At 41.4% G+C, this 22,959-nt stretch overlaps 1 protein-coding gene across 1 annotated transcript in view; it reads right to left on the bottom strand.

The window, feature by feature from the left end:
• cntnap3 (contactin associated protein family member 3) overlaps positions 1-21,032 on the bottom strand; it is an 89,513-nt gene extending 68,481 nt beyond the window's left edge. Inside the window, exons 1-2 of the mRNA XM_042081097.1 lie at positions 20,669-21,032; positions 547-657 (exon numbers count right to left, since the gene is read on the bottom strand). Of these exons, the coding sequence (XP_041937031.1) occupies positions 547-657; positions 20,669-20,885 (328 nt within the window). The 5' untranslated portion in view covers positions 20,886-21,032. The remainder of the gene's footprint in view (positions 1-546; positions 658-20,668) is intronic.
• Between the last annotated feature and the right edge of the window lie 1,927 nt (positions 21,033-22,959).

The following is a 22,959-nucleotide window of genomic DNA, read 5'->3' as shown; positions in this document are numbered from 1 at the left end:
GTGTCTGTGACATGGTGTCAAAAACCATATGCTGAATATGCAGCACGTAGCCCTTACAGCCACAGGGCATATTTATATATTTTAAACCGTACCAGCTACCCATGTTTACATTCAGAGTGGGATCTAATAATGCAGGAAGAATGCCTGATGTGCTTTCGACAGCTGTGTGCCTGTTGCATAGATGTACTTCTGCATCTGAATGAAATCAGCCTCTCTGCTGTCAACGCTGAAGGTCAAATGTGTGAATCAGTGATACCAGCTTCACCTCCTAACGGCCCTTTAGTCTCTTATCTGAATTTTGGAGGGATTCAAGCAACAATCATTTATTCCTTTGTTCCTAACTAATGAGAGAAAAAAATAATTTCATGAGAGACAGGCTCTTTCATGTCCATTTAATAATCCCAGCTAATCTTGATAAACAACATTATTCCCTAAGTCAGGTCAGACGCTACTGCCATTGTGATGCCAACTGAGGTCTTCCATTGATCTAACAGTGATCAAAAAGCATGGAGTGATGGCAAAAAAACACCCCTGTGCAAAACTGACCGTCTCTCCTGTTGAGTTTGGCAAAGCCCGGCCCATGACTGCTGGACAACTGAGACGAGCTTCTGAAGGCAGTCGGAGGGAGGAGAGACACCAGCGATCCATCACAGTTCTCTGTCAACAAACAGGAAGGGGGGGGGGGGGGGGTAGGGGAAAAAAGTTAGCAAACCAAGGACATTTGTCAAAGGACTCTGAGTCATGACCATGAGACAGATCAACCTAGCACTGAGCAGAATCTGAACTTTTTTTAAGAGGGGAAGGATAAAGCAAGTGATGTGATACGTTATCAGTTGCAGTGCTATGTGAGCAGGAGGCTGGCGAGGAATTAATTTTAATTGGAGATTAAGGGAGAGTATTGCATGATCAGATAAACATGTGACTCTATGCCAAGTGAACTTGTCAATGCTGCACTGGGAGAGAGAGGGAAGATTGAGAGTTCATTAGAAGCCGGGAACTGGGTGAATTTATGCCATTATCAGTCAGACATGACACATGCACACTTAAATTAAGTTCAACAGGCTCTCCAAAGCAGTTAGGGGCTCCAGGAGGCAGTGATTGGCACGCTGCTAAAAACAGCATTGTGGCAAGTCTGACTGCACTGAGCAATGGACTGTAAAAGTGCCAAACACCTGTCGTAGGCAGCATCCTCAGTCGGAGATTCTCCTGACACGGCGTGCCTTTAGGATACAGTGGACTGGTGCCTGGCAGGCATCATCTGCGCACGGCAGAATCTTCTACCACACATAAAAATCCTGGGCAACATGAATATTTACAGCTTAGAATGCCACACTTAGATAAGCACCTGAACTATTTGCATAAATGGTAAAAAACAAGGCTATTGTGAGTATTTTTTGGAGTTTGTATTTTATGATTTGGGGAGAAGCTGAAGATATGTATACTGTGCTGGCCAGAAAAAGCTGCGTCTCTGTTACTCTAAACTTAAAGTATGCAGAAGTTGTTTCCATGAAAAAATCCCTTCATGACCTAAAAGTGTAATTCCAGCGAAAATTTACACAAGGGTGTTTTTCTGCATTAAAACACATAAAATAAGTCGTGGAGACAGTATTTTTCGTTGATCAATGGACTGTTAATCTCATAGAAGACTGATATTTCACACAGAGCATGATGTCTATTGCCGGAAGGTAATGCCTTATACGGATTTTCATTCGAGAGGAGCTGGTAGGGGAAGTGTTATTTTAGTCTTCTGTTATAAACTCCGGGTTTGCTAACTTCGTTGTTGGTGTTTCGTGTTATATGTAGCCTAGGGACCCTGAGCAAGCTACTGACGAGGTTTGATACTGTTTTGAACAATATTACTGGTTAAAATGCTATATAGATAAAATGCTGTATAGCGTATACCAGAGCAAGCTCTGTAGTGGTTGATCAACGAAAAATACTGTCTCCACGGCTTATTTGATGTGTTTCTCGGTCGATTTTCGCTGGCATTACACTTTGAAATGGCATACCTTCACACCTTTTTCCTCACTTCAGGGACTCGAATCTGTCTGTCCCGGCCCCCTCTCCCACACTGTTCACCTGCTATTGGCAGCTGCAGCTGATCCATTGTCTGTAGCTTGTCTGCCCTTACCACACTAATGGATTGATGTCTGAATTGGCCTAGCTGGGCTTTGATTGGTTGAAATGTAGAACCTAAGGCCATGACATTGACTGCTTATTTCGCTCATGACAGGTCTTGGAAAACATAATAACAAACATCATATGGGCATGGTGACAAGGTTTAAAACTATTTTCCACCAGAGGGTGTCTTTTAAAGGGCAGGGCTTGTCAGAAGGCCTAATTAACCTGGAGATCTTTAAAAATAGTAACAAACATAGTGAAAGAAAACTCCATCGTTACTGCAGATGATGAAAAATAATCTGAACATAATAGGACACCACTGCAATAAAACCAGATTTACTTCTCATCGCTCACACAGAAGGAACATTTATTTGCTCTATTGAAAGCATTAAGCATTGTTCAATGCATCTACCAATCGTATTACAGATAAAGGAGTAATTTACAGTTACTCGGGCATGAGAGACATACATGTACAGAGATTTTATTTGTAGCAGTGAAAACAGCTATAATTCAAGCAAAAAAGTAAGACTTTTCCCTTGTTAAGAGGGATGATGAGTCTTCTTGCCTGAATGTCTTTGGGGATATTCTCATTGTTTACATGGCAAACAATACACATAAGAATGGTTAGTATAGTATAATATTGAGCCAACATTAATTAGCCCTATTGTAAATATTTGACAATAGCACATAACAAAGTATATAAATACACTAATTGTTAGCACAAACTTATCTGTCAAAACAGTAACTCAATATGCAACATGAAAGGATGCTGGAAGTACAAATTTCTAAGTGTTAAACATGGATGTAAAAACACACACACACACATTCTCTGTCTTTCTCTGTTCATCTAGTCAGTTTTGACAATATGTTGTGTGAGAATATGTGTAAGGACAGATGTCTCAAACAAGGTCATGAATAATTTGCAAATGCAAAACACAATATTATAATACCATCATGTCACTTAATGCAACCTCATGTAAAATACCACCATCCAGACAGGAATTCTGCTTCATGCCACCATGTTTTATTCATTTGATAGTTGAATACACTTTGTAGCATCAATCTCATTCCTTTGGTGGGCCCACAGTGACAATCCCAATTTGTATAATTGGCTTCAAACGATCCATAGCCATTTTAAATCATTAATTAGTCAAGAAGCACAAATTGAATGACAATGAAAGTTGAAAGAATATCATCATTACCGGGAAGTCAGGACAGTGTGAAAGCATGACATCAAACAGACGTGAGTCCTACAGATGCGACAACCCTTTTTAGCAGTCATTTGAAGTGTTCAGCCTGATCCAAAATTGAAAATAAACAAAAGAGATCACACTTCCACTCCTAAATAGGTTGCACTCCCTCTTTGGGGGGCCATTGTAGGAAGGGATGGGTTTAAAAAAATAAAAAAACAGGCATCATTCTGAGACTCCTAACTGTGGCTTTGTCTCCTCATGTGTGTAGAGTAGTGCAGATCCCACAACAATCATAACAACTTTTCATCACAAGATGCCGCTTAAAATAAAATCCCAAATCCTCTATCTGGCTTTTTTTTAACTTTCTAAGAAAAAAAAGACTCTTCATGGTTGATGAAAGCTAAAAGGTCCCTGGGGTTCTTTTTTCTGTAGGCAACGAAAGAGGGGAAAAAAATGTGAGGCTTACATTTATGAAATACTGGAATTCAGTGAAGCATCAAAAGGGTTCAACAAAAAGAGCATGATCAGAGGGTCCATTCCATTCTCACAGACCTCCATAGTTCCATATTTCTAAAACGGATAGTTCCAGTCCTAGATTATGATTGGCTGAATCACGTTCGATGCCATTGTAAAATCCAGCACAAATATACACCTTGACCACATTTCATTCTATATTACTGCGCTATCATAGATACAAAAGTTAAAGTAGCTGCGTCTCAATGTTGCTTGGCAACCATTCAAATAGATGAAATATATTTATTGCCGGGAGAATGATTATCTATGAATAAATCGTTACATTTCTCGTTACTGTGCCTTTATTTTGTTATTTTATTAAATCTTGCCAGATTATGTGTAGTAACTTTTTTGCGGACACTAACAGTGTTGTCTTCCCTAACAATGCCCCTTAGCTGTTCTAAAATCAGAGTAACCTACGTCCTCTCGGGGCCTTTTGCTTAAATCCCTGCCTCAACATTTCATCATCATATTTCTTCCTACCGAAATCTGTGGTTGGAAGTGTTTAGTCATGTTTTGACATTAAATGCCTCCTCTGATTCCCAGCCCCCATGGAATCAGATTTAATCAGTATTGTTAGGAGAGTTTGGAACACCAGGCAGAGCGTTTGGCTCATTCACTCAGTTTTCAGTCTGTTTGCTGGGATCACAGACAAGCTTAAGTCCAAGTGACAGAGCCAAAGAGTGAATACTAATGAGCAGGGGTATTGATGCTATACCCCCCACCAAACTCATAACATTGTCTTTTTTCCTCCCCGGCAGCCCCCGAAACAGATCAGCAGCGGTGAAATGTGGCAAAATCTCAAATAAGACCAAGAACTGCCAGAGACCAAGTGTGCACTGTTTTTTTCCCCCCTTCTCCATCCCAGCAAGAGCTTTGCACTGAACAGCGTCGGACATTTGCACTGTGCGCCTGCATTGACAGACTTGCTCTCTGACTGAATGCGCTAATGTGGCAGGAGCTGGGCACTTTCCTGCCTTAATTAGGCCCATTCGCCTGGCAGGGGATTAACGGGCCAGACTGGCGAAACAGATCGCGACTTGGCCGAGGCACAGCGTTTAACATTTGAACTGAAGTGCAGGATGTGGAATGACTTCTGGTGAGTGAAGAAGTCCCTCTGATCTCTTTGGGAAGTTGTCCTAATTTCATCAGCAGAAAAAAAAAGTGTGCAGCTGCACCACCATCTGAACCTCTTAACCTGACGTCCTTTCTTTCAATGGCACTTTTTTTTCTCTGAAAATAAGATGGGCAACAAACACAGTTGAGTGAGCAAGAGCAAGAGCACCATACTGCCTACACTAGATTACACCTTGCCATGGCCACCCTTAGCCAGGAAGACAAAGAGCAGAATCTATAAAGAGACGTGTATAAAGAGTTTTGTACCCTTAAGTTAGGCACCAGCAACATCATTATTTGAGCCACGGGGGTGGTGGTGGTGGTGTTGGGGGGGGGACTTTCAAGTTGCACTAGTTTTGTTAAGCAATAAGCCCTGAGAAGTCGTTCTATATCGTGAATATAGCACACTGACTGAGCTGAGGGCTGTTGTTGGGCACGAAGTGAGCGAACGAAGCTGAGTGCCGTTAAACAACCCTCAGCTGTGCTATATGGAGAATTATATACTGTGATGACTGACAAGGGAATGTAATGGGCTATGTGCTACCCACAAGTTAAAGTCAGGAAAGATCCATTTGGCAGTCTACATAACATGGAAGTAGAGTTTCAATATAACATTGAAATACTATAAATTCAGCTTAAACCAAAAACCTTTTAACAACATTTTAATGTTTACCCTTCTTTCCATGCTTTCGTCCATGTTGTTTCTGCAAGGCTGCGAGTTCTTATTAATGCAGTGTCCCCACTATCTCGCACTGCCACACGACAGTTGCTATTTCCCATGCTATTCCACCAGTCATAATTAATCAGCTAATCTGTGTGTGCGTGCAAGCACGAGCAATCATCCATCTGAAATTAAACTTGCTATCTTGCCTAGACTAATATTTGCCAGCTTGACTAATGGAAGAATTTGTCAGATAAATAAAGTAAAGGACAACAACTAAATAAGACATACTGCTGGTTTTAATAAAGAGTGTGTCCAGGGGCATGTTTAGTAAAGCTAAGGTGTCATATGGCTATATAGCAAAGCAGTTGACGTAGGCTGCATTGCTTCTAAATACATGGGCGGATTATGAACTTTCGGGCCCCTGGGCCCAGATGTATTAAGAGCCCCCCACTTATTGTCGTATATGTGGGAGGGGGGGTTTGGGGGTCCTCCCCCAGAACATTTTTAATTAGTTTGATGTGATTTCCTGTATTCTGGTGCATTTTGGGGATGGCCAATACTAAATTCAATCAGATTCATAGCCTACATCCTGATTTGTTGATATTGAGGCAATGATTCCATGCAAAGGCTTGGGCTTCAGGGCCCCCTGACCCCTTGGGCCCCTGGGCCTGGGCCCGGTAGGCCCGTACAGTAATCCATCCCTGTCTAAATAGACACGTGCTTGGAGTCAATTATAAAATAAGCTTCAATAGACAGCACTGACAATGTTACCGTGGACATTTTCAAATTCTTTGAAGGGTCTGTCCTCAGTGAAGCGGTCTGAATTTCATAGTGTTCCTGGCACACGTGCTGTAGCCTACTGTGTGCCATGTCTTGACTGTCCAGATGGGACAGCAGCTGCTATCGAAATTTGCACGGTCGCGAGAGCAGAACACAAGTTCTATTACGGTAGGAATAGGTGAATATAGGTGAGTATTTCCCACCTATCTGTGTGGAGCTGAGAAGATGGTGTTTGTCAGCAGTCAGACACCTTAAATGTGGCCTACTCCTGAGATATTCCTCCCATACAATTCCCTCTACATTAGAGGTGATTCAAGGTAAATCAAAATGATCCATCATTTGAAATGTATGGCATACAATGTGATGCTATTTTAGATGGATGCCTTTTCAGAATGAGCAGTTTTAGCTGTCTTGTCTAGGTAGGTGTGTGTGTTTTTTTTTTAAGTTAAGAAAAGCTTTTTCTTAAGAAAATACAGGACATCCCAGTAGTGCCAACATTTTCGCACATAATTGCAGCAGGATGAAATCGAATTCTGGCAGTTTCCCCTCTCCCATAAAAAGCCAATCTAATAGTGCCATGCACGCTTAATTTGCTGCTTATTGTGCTACTTTGTGTGAAACTAGTGAGGTGGTTTTTTATTGGAATTATAAAGAGATCCAAGTTTAGAGTGCTGGAATGAGTTGAAACCGAGAGCATATTCCCACGTGTTTTCAGCTTAGGTTGGGACTATCTTATCTGAGCGAGACACACAGTAAATGTTCAGTATAGCACCTGTTCCTATGCCTCTATAACAGACCTTGTGTGCCCTTCTAGTAAGTGCCCATTTGCCAAGACATTACAAAAGTAAATTAGTCATGGTTCTTTGCATTAACTTGTTACTAGAGGACAAACTTGAAGGAGAATTATGGGCCGTAGGGTTCAGTTTGAGGCACAATACTAGTTCTCTGCATAATTACATGCCAACGCAATCTCAAATGTCTGGAGTACATGCCTTGTAATGCAGTGTATAGGAAAGAGAGTTGGCAGTATTATACATCAACACCACAGTGTTGCCGACATACTAGATTAACAGACTGTCCATCAGCCATGCTAGAATGGAATCTGGCAGTATTGGGACATTAATTGCACTCTCAGTTCAGATTTCATGTATATACTGCTATTTGTTCATTACACAGAACTTAGTTCAATCCAGACAGTAGATATATCTTGCTAGTGGAGTGGGATAGAATTATCAAAAAGTGGAAGACAGAGAGTAAAATATCAAATCCAAGCACAAATCATATACTAGCAATCCACCGCCATCGTTTTCACCGCATCTCTCTCTAATACACACACACACACACAGACACACACACACACAACACACAGACAACCACAGACACACAACACACACACACACACACACACACACAGACAACCACAGACACACAACACACACACACACACACACACACACACACACATACAGACAACCACAGACACACAACACACAGACACACACACACACAGACACACAGCACGGCTAGTTGAATCATGAAAAAATTATGCCCATGCACTACTCTAACTAGGTCATGTTGACACTTCAAACCAACAAATTCTCAGGGCTATATGGTCATGTCGCCACCCTAAAATATACAGTTGTCCAGACCTCTCCATTTTCTTTGATTTCTGTCTATTTCCTGCAGTGAAAAACACCTGAAGAAGTAACGGCTGACATAGATCTAAATGAATACTGTCAATCAAGTCACCAAATTGCATTTTTGTTATAAAACTCTCATTTCTCCTGCTAACCATCCCAATGAGGTCTCATGTATATAGATGGAAATCTCACATCTTAACTATGAACTAGAAACATGGTTATCAAATGAGGTAAACTTCAAACTGCTGAACGTTTTTAGGCTGGGCTAGCCACTGCCTAATGTTTTACTGGTGGAAGACTTGGCCAGCACAAGCCAGCACAAGCTCTCCTCTTACTATGTATTATTCATCAGTGACTCAAAAGATCATAAGCTTAAATATGGGCCGCTGCCTGAACTTTCCATCCTAAAATTAGGCTGACTTCACATTTGTTGAGAACTGTTTTGTGGACACACGTCACGCATCTGGCTAAACATACATTTAACATTTAAACCAATATACATATAGTACATATACAAGTGCAAGCCATACATTATGGTTTACAAAAATGAACAACCATCAATTAATGAAAACCTACAACGTATTTAATTTGGAGAACCATATGAATGGTATAGCTGAAAGATAAATAGAGTGATTTTCTTTGACAGGAATCAATAGCCTCAGTAGTTAAAAAAAATCCCATATTTGGATCTCTTTGATCTGATGTTGTGGGAGTAAACGTATGGGGAAATGAGAAGATGTGCATTTAAAGAGAACAAGGACTGCATCTGGTAAGTGTGTAGTCCATCTGCGTTTCACAAGACCTCAGAATTCGAAACATGAACCGGTGTCATGTCCATATGAACCCTGCAACACTTTCAAAGAAAAAGCCCACTTAATTCAATACAACACTGCTTGACCACAACATGGTGAATGTAGGTTTAGCACAGTCAATGTAGAATACATTTAACTAACTGGGAATATTTTCTTAGTGTCTCATTCTATTCAAATTCTATAAATGTCACGTCTGTAATTCACTGTGAATATTGGCCAAAGTATTCCATCCATATTTCCATTCATAAATTCTATTATTATTTTCCTGTATGTTACTCTAATCTGATTGGTTCATGTATTATGGCAGGATAGACTGTGTGGGTTGGAAAATTAGGTTAAAGGAGAATTCCGGTGTGATATTGACCTAAAGTGTGTTGAAACATGATACCGATTGTGAACGTATGTCTCATAGCTCATCTCGGCTTGTCCCCTGCACTCAGAAATCGGGCGCTAGTTAGCCGATGCTACCAAATGTTTTTCGATGAGGGTGCCTCGGGCATTGGCCTAGCCATACAAATAAATTACTGTTTACACCATTTACGATTCTCAAAGTAGCTCCATACTTCATTGGTAGACTTCCAAGGGCCTTGACATTTAAAACGAGACATTGAGAACTTTGAAAATTGGTAGTTTATTTACAAGACGATTTATACAGTCAGTACCTTCATGAAGTTTACCGTTCGCCGCCATCTTGAGTTTAGTCACGATAAGTCGAGCGTCGAGTACGAATGAACAGGTATGACAAGGGATCAGATTCCAAAAATAATTCTGTGGAAATGCAGGGATTCCAGTTGCTGCTACTGGAATCAACTGGAATCCATGCATTTCCACGGAATTACTTTTTCATGTTGTATGTAATCATGCACAAACAAAATCATGACTGAAATAATATGGAATATTTTATTTCATAGTGTACACAAAGCGCCTACTTGAGCTATGCAAGATAGCTTCTAGGCTACCACATAACAGTGACAAGCCCTGTAAATGCCCATTTCTCTCCTATCTCTGCCAAACTTGTACGCTCCTCTAGGTTCTCTCAACAGGGCTATTTGCTCACTGAAACCGAACATTAGATCTTCCATGTGAGGAGGGCCCAACAGACATCTTAAAGAAGCCCTATGCAGGTCTGGTTATTCCTTCGCTGTTTCTGGGTTTTCGCCCTGATTTGGGCTCGCATTTTTCACAACATAGCTCCCCCTGCAGCTTCGGTAGCAAGTGACTGCTAAGCCAAACCCCCACTAGCTAGCGAGCTAGCCATCAATAAACCAAGCTAAACACATAGGGCTCACAATAAAACGGTCAAGCAAACACATTGTTCAAGAGACTATCAAATCACATTACAAAAACGAAGTTCACCCAAGGGTAGGCTACTTACAATTTCAACAGCAACAAAGCCAAGTCAGAGTCCGTTTTGCAGTCTTCTTAGAAACTACAATCTGACTACATTTTCCAAAGATGCTCCTCACATTTTCGAGTATTTCCGCCGAGTTTCATCCGGATGTGTTCGGACCGCGACCAGAAAGTTGCATATTCGTTTTTTTCCGCGGAGAAGCACTAGGGGGAGACAAAGCACCCACCAAATGACCCAAAAAGTGCTGTAGAACCATCAGAACGACTCTCAACCTGCATAATTAAGTCCTTTTTGCTAAAATAATTCTCTCAACCTGCATAATTAAGTCATTTTTGCTAAAATTGTTGCATAGGGCAAAATGGTATTTTATTTTCAAGGGCGTGTGAGATCTGGGCTTATTACCTTACAGTAAAATTAATTATTATTAGTCTACTACACGTCCCCCCTGCACACCTGAAAATTGGTCAGAGCCGTGCCACTGGACACTGGAGGAGGGGCCGCACATGTAGCCTATTCCCCTTAATTATTGCAAATACTTGGTTGTAACTTCCATACAGCTTTTGTGAGTGCTTTTTTAATATTTGGGAAAATGCAAGTAAGGGGCCGAAAGGGCACAGAAAATGAACTTAAGAAACAATCAGGGTTGGGTAAGAATACTTTGAAATGTAATCCATTACAGACTACAGATTACATGGCAATTATTTTAATCAGTAACGTAATCGGATAATTGGATTACCCAAAACATGTAACTTATTCTGATTACTTTAGGATTAGTTTTTACAGAACTTGCACACAACATACACATTCTTATTTCCCACTGTCTTTAATTCAAAGTTGTGGCGATATTTCCAAGAACTGAATGCATTTTTCCCAACTGGAACGGGTCTATCGGTCGACGGCTTCTCCATCTTGGGTTTTGATTTGAACCTTTTTCTCATCAAGAAACTACACAGGCAATTGGATGATAATGACATTTATGTAAGGGATAATGTATAGAACGCCGGTCATTATTGTGAAAATAAGTCCCGACAGGGTGAACCGGACCCCGACGCACAGGGACTTATTTTTCCAATAATGACCGGCGTTGATACATTATCCCACTTATTACACGGCTACTTGCCAAAACGAAACAATAAACTCCCCACGATGTGACTCTTTAACCTACATATCCTAGGCTATAGCCTATTTGTTACCATTTCATTGTGGCTTTTGGTGAGAAACAAATAGTTTGCAACAGCACACGCTGAACTTGAATCAAACATTCTTTAGAACACAGCTGATCAACCGTCTGCTTTAACTTTTGAATGAAGTTCCAGTCCTTGCACAGTAATATGAAAGATGTAAATTAGAAGCACAAAGCCCATTTTCCTTGACAGCGGTCTGTTATAATTATCAAGGGTCTGTTATTGAGAATTAGCAGACCACCGAACGCTGGAAAGGCCCATTCAAGTGAATGGAACATTCTGCAGCACTCTGAAGAGCCGTGTAATAAAGACGAATGAATTAGCTGCTTGTAAAATTAAAACATAAATTAAGCTATCATAAAAAAGTTGCATTGTTTGCATGATAACATGTAATCAAGTAATCCCCAACAATGTAACTATAATCTGATACACATTTTCTTTTTTGTAATCTGGGTTGATTATAGATACTTGATTTTTGTAATCTGATTACGTAATACAGATTACACATAATCCATTACTACCCAACCCTGGAAACAATAAAATTAAGCTCACGATATTCAGAACGGCCCAAAACGTTAATGACCAACCGGGAATCCTCCCGAAGCTCCCAATTAGCCACTCCGGGCCTGTGTAACTAGTGACTAGCATTGTGAATACGTGTTGCACAATCCTTGCGCACAGTCGCAGTTCTATCTACCATTTTGTTGCAGCTGTCATCAGGTAAAATTAAATCCAAAATGTTCCCACACACCAGACTTGGGGTAAATGTAAACATGTAATCAAGTATACCGTAAGTTTGAGATGGGATGACAAATTCTTATGAAGGGGAATCCTATCATGGATGAGACACAATGTGGTACATCCCTATTTTGCAGACTGGATTACCTTTTTCTTTTGCAGTACTGCTGCTTCAGGTCTACTAGCTTCTTTTACAGATGCTTCTACTAATGTGGCTCCATCAATCACATAGAAGAGTACGAACATGGATGAGGAGTACTAGTTTAGTGAAAGATTTGACTCGTGGTCCAATATCTTCTCCAAGTAACAGATGAGCAAGGCCTAGCTGAATGGGGTCATATGATAGATGTGTCTAGTGGGTGCTACAAAATGTTGAAAAATTAAAAACCATTGTTCTTAGAGAAAACTGCAGTCAATAGCACTGTGATTTGGCATTCACAGACACTGCTGAGCCAATAAAACTTTTCAGCTTCACTGATTCAACACCTTGCCACACCATCGCTTTAGAGAGACTTTTTTGGGAGAAATTAATATTAGTTGACATTTGACTTGAAATTTACATAGACAGTGGCAAACAATCCGGCCAACTTTTCTCAAAGTAAAGAATCTCACTTCCTCTAAAAATGTGCTATATCTGCTCTTTGTCTTTCATGCAACCTTACAAACTATGCTTTAATTCACCTTCATCCAGCAAACTTTCTACTTTCATAAAGCGAAGCAGTTCTGATAGATAGATAGATAGATAGATAGATAGATAGATAGATAGATAGATAGATAGATAGCTACTTTATTGATCCCCAGGGGAAATTCAAGGTCTCAGCAGCATACATACAGCACAAACACATTCTTTAACAGCAGAAAGAGTAATTAAAGTATATAATATAAAAACACACATAGATAATGGATCCAACACTTGTTCATTGCCCTGGGATTAAAGCACTAATTCAAAGATTGGGTAGTGCAGGTAGGGGTTAGGTCTACTGCAGTTGTTAGCTTGTCTCCACTACTCTGCCACTATTGTAGCCTTGCCAGCAAACTACATGTAGCTTTGGGATGCACTGTCCGATCTACTTACGGTAGTGCTGCACAGGAGAGGCACTGAAAAGTTCTCCAAAAATTGAGTTTGTTTCTCATGACCAGTCACTGTTTCTCACCTCATTACAATTCTGCAGTCAGGCAGGCATGCAGGCACCGTTAATGTGGCGAAATGACAGGCATAAACCACAGAAGAGTGAGTCTGTGAAACTGTCAAAGTTTGTGAACACACACACACACACACACACACACACAGAGCGAGAGCGAGAGAGAGAGGGAGAGTGAGAGAGATAGCGAGCGTGACAGAGAGAGAGAGAGAGAGAGAGAGAGATAGCGAGCGCGTGACAGAGAGAGAGAGAGAGAGGGAGAGTGAGAGAGATAGCGAGCGTGACAGAGAGAGAGAGAGAGAGAGAGCAAAGAGAGGAGTTTAGTCTACCCTCCCCTGACCTGCTTTGCCACTGGGGTCTCTCCCCATACCTGACCTCCCCTCTGGGGAGGCGGTGGAGAGTGAAATGCAATAGTGGAGCTGAATGCCATGCTGCCTCTGCGACCCTTGCTGTGACCACAGGGAGAGATGCTCAGTGTCTGTCTTCAGACTCAGCCCATTTTCTCCTCACTCTCGTTTAATGCCTGCCCCATGGTGTGTGTGTGTGTGTGTGTGTGTGTGTGAGAGAGAGAGAGAGAGAGAGAGAGAGAGAGAGAGAGAGAGAGACAGAACAGCCCAGCTCGGTAAGGGGTTACAAAGACCATTAAGCATTTCGCTGTATGCCTGGGTCTGAAAAACATAAGATGCTCGCAAGAGGGACTTTACGAACTTCGTAGACGGTGCTTTCAGGAAACTGGGCCCCTGATCTATATCTGATGAAGTGTTTCATCATATTGACTGGTCAGAAAGGCTAGTAATTTTATGGCTATGGATTTAGTGAAATGTTGACTAAAATCACCACCTAAACAAAAGAATTTACAGTACCTTTAAAGTCATATTCAACATTAATATGTATTTCACACACACACCAAAACCTGTTCAATAAGTGGGACTACTTACAGTCATTGATTTTAATCTGCCATATGTTCACATGCTGGCCTGAAGCCACTTCTGTTGTACTGTATGACTTTGTAAAGGCATGAAGGCACAAGGCGAAGCAGAATTTTCTCTACACGAGTTGGCCTAATGAATGCAAAATTATGCAGTTCAATTATGTCCAAAGTATGATACCATCAACAAGTTACCAAGTGCTTTTGGCCAGTTCAGTGACAGACGACAAAAGTAAATTGAGAGCTCTGCTGGCTTAATTAGGAACTTCATTCTGCCAAGACACTGACTTGTTAATCTGGTAGCGAGATGGAAAGGTTTTAGACAAACACTATCGAGTGGCAGTGAGATGTCTCACCAGTGGCATCAGGTGAGTAAGAAAAAAAAATCCATAATTACCAGTAAAAATTCAGTTAACCATAACTGATTACTTAGGCGAATACAACTATATTACACTTCTTTTAACCAGCATATAGCATGACAGATCAGTCAAAACTAGCTCACAATAAATCACTCACTTTAGTTCAAGGTTATACAGATCATGCATAAGGAAACCATATTTACATGCAAAAAAACAATCACTTCTTTTGTCATTGTGTTACTAAAAACAGTCAACTACAGTCAGTAAGCAGACAATAAATATCGACAGGCTCCAGTGCTGTGGCCTTAGCTTGAGAAGTAGACTTTCAATTACAAGGAGTTATTTCAGATGTTTGGGAACTGGGGCTCTGCCACTGCTGTAGGTAGCAGTCAACCGTGCTCCCGTTTTCCCTGGGCAGTGGACCATTAATTCTCGGTTTCAAATGAGTACTGCCAACGAGATTTAATCAGAAAAGGTTGATAATTTAACACCAGAGGACACATTAATATATATGACGCTGCCCATCATGCTGTCTCCCCTCTGTGTGGTAGTTATGAAAATATTTTCTCAGTGGCCCACAGTAGATAATGTGAACGGAGTATCAAGCACCGGTGATGAATTCTTGTCCCAATAACACCTATCTTTTGGTGACAGGTTCCACAAGACGAATGAGTCCATTTTTGGGGCGCTGAAGTCTTTTGAAGTGCTTGGCCTTGAGCACACACTCCATGCTGTCTGAGCCACTGACAGGTGCAGTGTAATTTTCTGTTAATTTGCCGCTTAAATACTGCACTCTGGATTAATAAATCTAGATCCATGACGGCCAGCTTGAAGTTCAGAGAGCAAAGAAAATAAAAATCACCTGTGATACCTTTTTTGTAACCTTGACTCAGTAAGACTCTGATTCAAGGCTTGACTTCCCCAGTACACATTTTCATAAATGACAGTAAAGAAGATATATGAAGGCAATTTATTACCCTCTTTGCTCTGTCCCTTATCCAGGCTCTTTGAGATGCCACCCTATCGTGAATCATAATGTCCAGTCAGTTTTTCAGACAAACACACACACACACACACACACACACACACACCAAGACATCTACACACACACATAATGCACACACAGAGACGCACACGTACTGCATTCACATCGAAATTGATTTTATGCAGTGGTTTACTTTCTCCACCATACAAACATCCAGCTCGAAAGGAGCCGGTGATAAATTCTGACAGGCTGAGGTTGCTACAAAGAACCAAGCACCTCTGCTATATATTTACACTCACGTTTCATCACACCATGGGATTTCAAACACAAACCTAACCTCACTGTCTTCATCAGTGAATTATGAAGTATATTTAGTATATGTGGAAAAAATAAACAACTTAATGACCCAAAAACATCTAAAAACTCACATTCTAGCCCAACGGGAGAGCTCTCTGTGGTATCATTTATTGGTATAACCCAGTTCATTGCTTGAAGCCAGCGGTACACAGAATTGAACCACAGCCAAACAAGAGACCTCTCCTGGCATTTGAACACTGCCTCCCTACACAGTAATTGATTCTTTCGCTGGCTTCATATTTGCAGTGCCAGTAGACATCAAACTCATGACTTAAGGATCTTCTTCAGAGCATAACTGTTTTACATGTCTTCTGCCATTCACACACACATACAGTACACACACACACACACACACACACACACACACACACAGACACATCATACACATGTAAGTAAGGGATAATGTATAGAATGCCGGACATTATCGGGAAAATAAGTCCTGACAGGGCGAACCGGACTTGCTTCGACCTGAAAGGACTTATTTTATTGATAATGACTGGCTTTCTATTAGGGGTGTGAATCTCTCATGTAAAAGACGATACGATTCGCATCTAGATACATGGGCTCGATTCGATACAAGAAAAGATACATGTTTATAAAAAACGATTCAGTACGATTCGATGCGATTCAATGCAATTCGATGCAGTTCAAGAATGGAAAGCATTCTGAAAGATTTTTTATAATTTGCTCAAGGTGCACATTCATTTTATATTATCAATTATCATGGTCATGGTTGTCAATTAGGCAACACAATGTGTGAATATGATTATCTAAACTTGTTGTGCGGCCCGCCGGCCAATTTTCAAAACCCAGTGTGGCCCTTGAGCCAAAAAGTTTGCCCACCCCTGCTATAAGTGCTTAATTTCGCGCTGGATTTCGAAAAACAAAAGCCGACCGAGTGCAAGTTGTCACATGGTTAAGTTGCAATAGATGTATGGGTAATGAGGTCATTTGACAACTTTGGGCAATGAATGTAACCAAAAAACGAACTGCATTACCCACAATTCCGTGCCACGTATAGTTTCAAAAACCGGAAGTAGGATGAACGCGCTGCTTGGAACGTAAATGAGTATGAGCGAGCAGAAAAGGTTGTGCACCGATTCAGAACAAGTAAATCGATATAACGACCGGTTCATTTCAGTTTTTTTCCGATACGGGGCTTCACGTATCGATGTAGCCGTATCTTACACGTTAAAAACGGATACCGATACGTATCGGTTAATCTTTACACCCCTACTTTCTATACATTAACCCGGCATTATACGGCTACTTACCAAAATGAAAAAATAAACTCCACATGATGCCTCTTTACACGTATTTGTTACCGTTAACGTCCTGGCTTTTGCTGAGGAACAAATAGCTTGCAATCGCAAAACACTGAACTTAAATCAAACATTCTTTAGAACACAGCTGATTAACCATCTGCTTTCACTTCTGTATGAAGTTCTATTGCAAGAAGTGACCGGACTACTGTGATATGAAAGATGTGAATAAGAAGCACAAAACCCATTTTCCTTGACAGCGGTCTGTTATACATAGCCCATATGAACACCATATGATACAGCTGTTATACTGTACATAGCCCATATGAACACCATATGATACAGCCCATATGAAAGAAAACCAGAAAACCATATACTGTGTATATACAAACACGCACAGACTTAGCTATTCCTACACATATACAGGCAGACACTGCTCTTATACTAGAGAGTAACTTTTGCATTAAACATATTTTTTTTCTACAGCTAAGGGTATCCTTGAAACAAAGTTAAATCAACTGTATATATTTGTATTCATGTGGTTTCTGCAATAATCCATCATCACTTTTGAGGAACCCAAAAGAAATAGCTGGAAAAATGGGTCACCTGACATAAACTCCGAGCGGCACAGCACAGCATTATATCCAGCTGTGAGCTTCTCCTTTGCCACAGCGTTGGGGCTCTCAGCGTCTTATGTGCGCACGTGCCTGCTGGCTAAGAGCAGAGCCGCCTCTACTACACTACAGTCACCCCCCCCCCCCCACCACCGCTCACCACCCCTCACACACAGACACAAACAGCATACACTCACCCACCCACACACACACACACACACAAACACCACGCACCCACACACCCACACACACACATCAACACACACACACACACACACACACACACACACACACACACACACACACACACACACACACACACACTCATACATACATACACATGCATCTCTCCCTCCATAGACCTTCACACAAGTAGAATGCACAAGGCACTGTGCAGCGTAAGCTTTCATGTGGATCTCTTTACATATGGCCTGGATGCTTTTATGTTTTGATTTTGAATGGCATTATGAGCTGTGGTTTTCTGTGCTGTACTACAATTCAGTAGCCTACAGTTCTGTACTTTTCACTGTTAGGTTGTGCAATGCTGTGATTTTGTCTGACTTTAGTTTCCTCATGGCTGAATTGCACTGAGCTGAACCGAGATGTCTTCCTTTCCACAAGAATAACAAAAATGTTGTCTAGAGCCTCAGACAGTCTGGTGGCAATCCTGGGATGTGTGTGTCAGATAACTTTTCCTCCATAGCTTTCATCTGTCTTGCTTACTGTACATGTTACAAGACCAGAGTGCTCAACAATGCATGCCTGAATACTTCATTCACTTAAGTGTAGTTTAGTAGGCTTGTCTATGTCAATTAAAAGACATTTACCGTGACATCAGGGATTCTCCCTTAGGCAGAGTAAAGTAGGCGAGTGCTTGAGTTTTCCCTGAGTGCACTGCCATCCTGGCTGTGCTAGGCTTTCCAACAGGCTACTGGGCTCGACTTGCAGGGCTCTGTAGGCCTACTACACTACACAGTCCTGTGCAGGAACTTTCTGCACTCTCCTACGAAACACTTTGCTATCTTTAACTGTGACGTGTTTTCCCGTGCTGTGGTAAAATATACAAAAAACTACCTGCTGTATGCGAGAGTTGTACTGTTAGTTTATGCTGTACGAATTAATGTTCTGGCATGCTAAACTGCTATGAAGTATCTGCTGTTTTGAGCAACCATGATGTCATTTACAGAGTGTTATAACAGACTCAGCACACAATCACACACACACACACACACACACACAGAGAGAGAGAGAGAGAAAGAGAGAGAGAGAGAGAGACATTATACCTCACTTTGTTTCATGATGTATAACATAACAGGGAAGAGAATGCTAGTTGACAGGTTAAATATGGGTCAATCCCAGTCTCTCAGTGCTGATAGAAAGCTTCCAGTGACCCGAGAATGATTCCACACTGATATGGAAGAAAGCATCTTTCGAAGTGAATTATAATAACTGGAAACCCCACTCAGCAGCGATGCAATTATGACCATTCTTTTGCTGCCACTCCACGCCAGTGGGCCATGGAGAAGAGGGGGGGGGGGGGGGGGGGCTTGCATACATTATGCTGAGAATGGCATACACGTATATGCAGGAATTTGATGTGCAGGAGAATGGGAGCTTGCAAAGTTCAACGCCATCTGCTTCAATTACAGTACAAATGCATCTCCAGTGCCTCTAATCTGCGTACGTTAGCGCAAGCAGGATATATGTCCCTGTGTGTGAGAGAGAGAGATTGAGAGAAAGAGAGACATACACAGAGAGAGACGGTGAGTGCTAAAGAGAGAAAGTCTACCTTCTCCTCTAAAAAAGCTCGTGTATGAATGTGCCATGCATAGAATGGAATAGGACGTCTGCCCTCGATAGAATACAATTATTCTAGAATTCTTTCAGAATCGCCATAAAATCTGTCAGATGTGACGACGTCAACTAATTTATGTATTTTTTTGGTTTATGCATTGATTCAGCCTTTTGTGTACCATCAAATTGCACAAAAATGAACCACATTGACTGCGTAAACAAGGGAAACAATCGTCTTCCTGAGGGGCATGATTATTGTTTTGCGTATAATATAATGTTTGTTTCGTGAAAATACCCGTGTAATCTTATTCATGTGCTATCATAAGTCTTCTACAGAACACGTAAAACGGCGAAGGTGGTGTTTTACAAGCGGTGACGAGCCAAACTGAGATAAACAGCTGGACAGTTCCGTTAATGCAAAGACTTTGGTGTATATCAAAACAACTTCAAAGTGCAGAATACAGTGCAGCGTGTTTGCATTGCAGATGCAGATGTCCGGTCCATTGGGTGCGAACTCGATGGTGATGCAGCCTATGTCTTCCTGAGCACACCATCTTCAGACAAGACAAACGGTAGGCTATATTCTTAAACCTCTAAGATATCCTGCTTACTACTCACTTCAATGAAGGTTAGTCTGCTTGCGCGTATGAAAGGGGACTTACGACAGAACGAGAGAACACCAAGTCTAATGTTCCTTTTGCATGTAAAAACGGACAGCCCGCATTATTTGTCTCTAGCAAAGGCATTTCTTTGTATTAAAGTTGCTGGACTGAAGAGGGGAGCTCAGTGCATTGTGTTTGAGTGACTATTTTACGATCAGTAAACTGACATATGCTTTGTTAAACCCAATACACCACAACTGGAAGGTTTTCACAGTTTCCACGGAACACATTCAATTATTTCAAAACAGAATAAGGCATGCCCATAGTTGTCATTATAGTAAATCCTCTGTAGTAATTCACAGTCTAGTAGTAATTGTAGTGTAGTAATTATACAGTCGAACACAGAAGTAAGTTTTTACAGAACTTCTGCAGCTGATTCGAGTGGCATCGCGGTATGCTTTTACACCGCAGCATTTAAGTAATATAAAGTCAGTAAATATTGAACATGCTCACCTATGCTTAATGTCCCGCCGATACAGCAAACCAGGAGAGAGAGCCATAAGAATGTTCCACTGCGCCTTTTTAACCCTAAATCCATATTTGAAGGAGCGGGATGCCGAGAGGAGAGTTGTGCCTTCTCCCTCTTCACTGAGGAGTGAAGTGCGCGCGGCGGCTCTGTGGTGTGTCCGTTACGCGCGGCTCTTTCACGCCATCTCGCAGCTGAGAACATTTGAATACGAATTCTGCATGAAAATCTGAAAGACACTCCTACACTGCAGCCTGTCGCTGTCCTGGTCGTACTCCGTAAAAGAAACACGGTTCTGACTGCAACCTCACTATACACTCAGGCTCGCGCAGTCCTTCTGTCCCACCACACTGGAGCACTGTGGGTGTGGAGAGGGACCAACGGCCGCAGAGGATAGCACGCCTCTGTACAAATAAGATTGGACAGCCTTGAACCGAGCTGTTCTCACGATATTTTGACGAGCTGATCAGGTTTACGTTCAGCTCATTATTTTATAGTATTAATTAACATTCACTGAGATATTAAATTGTTACTTTAAGATTTGAGCGTTTTCCTCGCCTCTCTCTCCTAAATATACTATTATGAGCATAATGAAAATGTTTATATTCTTTGCATCATAGAAATAAACAATAGTTTCAGCACCCAATGATCGAGAGTTTTCCTGTGTACCCTAATGACTTTACCAGACCAAACATCTTGGGGAGGTTAATTAGTCTGCAGTAATTAAACTCTACATACTGTAGATCAAGTACACTGAGCTAGTGCAGGTTGATGTTTTTGCTCTTACTAAAGCCCCTAGGACAAACTCGACCTATTTGGTACCAAGCTGATGGCTCTATGGGAGACGTAGGTCATTCAGAAAGACGTTGTGAAACATATAATGATTTGACCCCAGTTTGTGATATATGCCCTGCAGGGATATCCCACCCCTTTTATATGCCTCTAGAGTGACCAGCTGATGTTTACTTATTTATTTATTTTTTCTTTGCCTCTCTTTACTCATGGGGTTTCATGTCACATTCTACCCAGTGGAGCATGTAAAAAATTCCTGAATGTGTGTTCAGCCAGTCTGCAGATATAAGTGAGGAAGTGTATCATAGCAAACTGATTCTCCAAAGGTTAAAATCACTGGAGTAGATCCTCCACATATTGGTGTGGATAGGATATGTGTGCCATACAGTATTTCAGCTGTGGCAAACCAAATGTTGTTTTTGGACATGCTTTTACGTGTGTTTACCCTTAAAATCTGAACGTAAACACGTCCTTGGCTTAATTTATGCATGTTGAGTATGGCTTCAGAGGAATATCATGATAGGCTCACTGTAATCATTGTCAACTGGCAGCTCTTTTTTTTTTGTATAAGCCAGAGTGTGCTTTCATTTAGTCACACAAACCCTGCCATTCCTGTGAATGTTTATTCGCATGCAATGGAACAAATTGCTTAGAAAGTATCCTGTGAGTAGAAAGATGTGTTTCTCATCTGTGGTCAAATACGAAATCACAAACACACAGGCAGCACATCACAGGCGGACCGCAGTAGCGAGGAAAGCAAACCTGTGGGAGAGTGCTACCTTATCTGACATGGACACACATGCGACTCCTCTGTTCTTCCTTCTCTCTCTTCCTCTGCATCTCTCTCTCTCTCTCTCTCTCTCTCTCTCTCTCTCCCCACTCTTTATCCTATCTTCCATAGTTTCTCTTTCTCTTGTACACAGGCTGTTCTTTCGTTTGTCTCCATCCTCTCTCACTTATAATTCATACAACAAACAAACATGGAGGATCTTAATGTCACCTGATAGTGTAGACTTTAAAGAGCGGCTAGAACACTATGGACACACCACAGGAAATTATAAAATTAGTGAAAGATATTTGGAGATAAGAGATCAGGGATGGATTACTGCACGGGCCTACCGGGCCCAGGCCCAGGGGCCCAAGGGGTCAGGGGGCCCTGAAGCCTAAGCCATGGCATGGAATCATTGCCTCAATATCAACAAATCAGGATGTAGGCTATGAATCTGATTGAATTTAGTATTGGCCATCCCCAAAATGCACCAGAATACAGGAAATCACATCAAACAAATTAAACATTTCCTGGGGGAGGACCCCCAAACCCCCCCTCCGACAATTAGTGGGGGGGCCTTAATACATCTGGGCCCGGGGCCCGAAAGTTCATAATCCGCCCATGTAAGAGATACTCACTTCTGGAGTGTGCCATACATTATGGTTTATTTGCATAAAATTACAATGAATCATTATAAGCTTCCAATAAAGAAAGCTT

This window comes from Alosa sapidissima, chromosome 23 (genome assembly GCF_018492685.1).
Source record: "Alosa sapidissima isolate fAloSap1 chromosome 23, fAloSap1.pri, whole genome shotgun sequence".
NCBI lineage: Eukaryota > Metazoa > Chordata > Actinopteri > Clupeiformes > Clupeidae > Alosa > Alosa sapidissima.
This window is presented reverse-complemented; position numbering and strand designations above follow the sequence as displayed.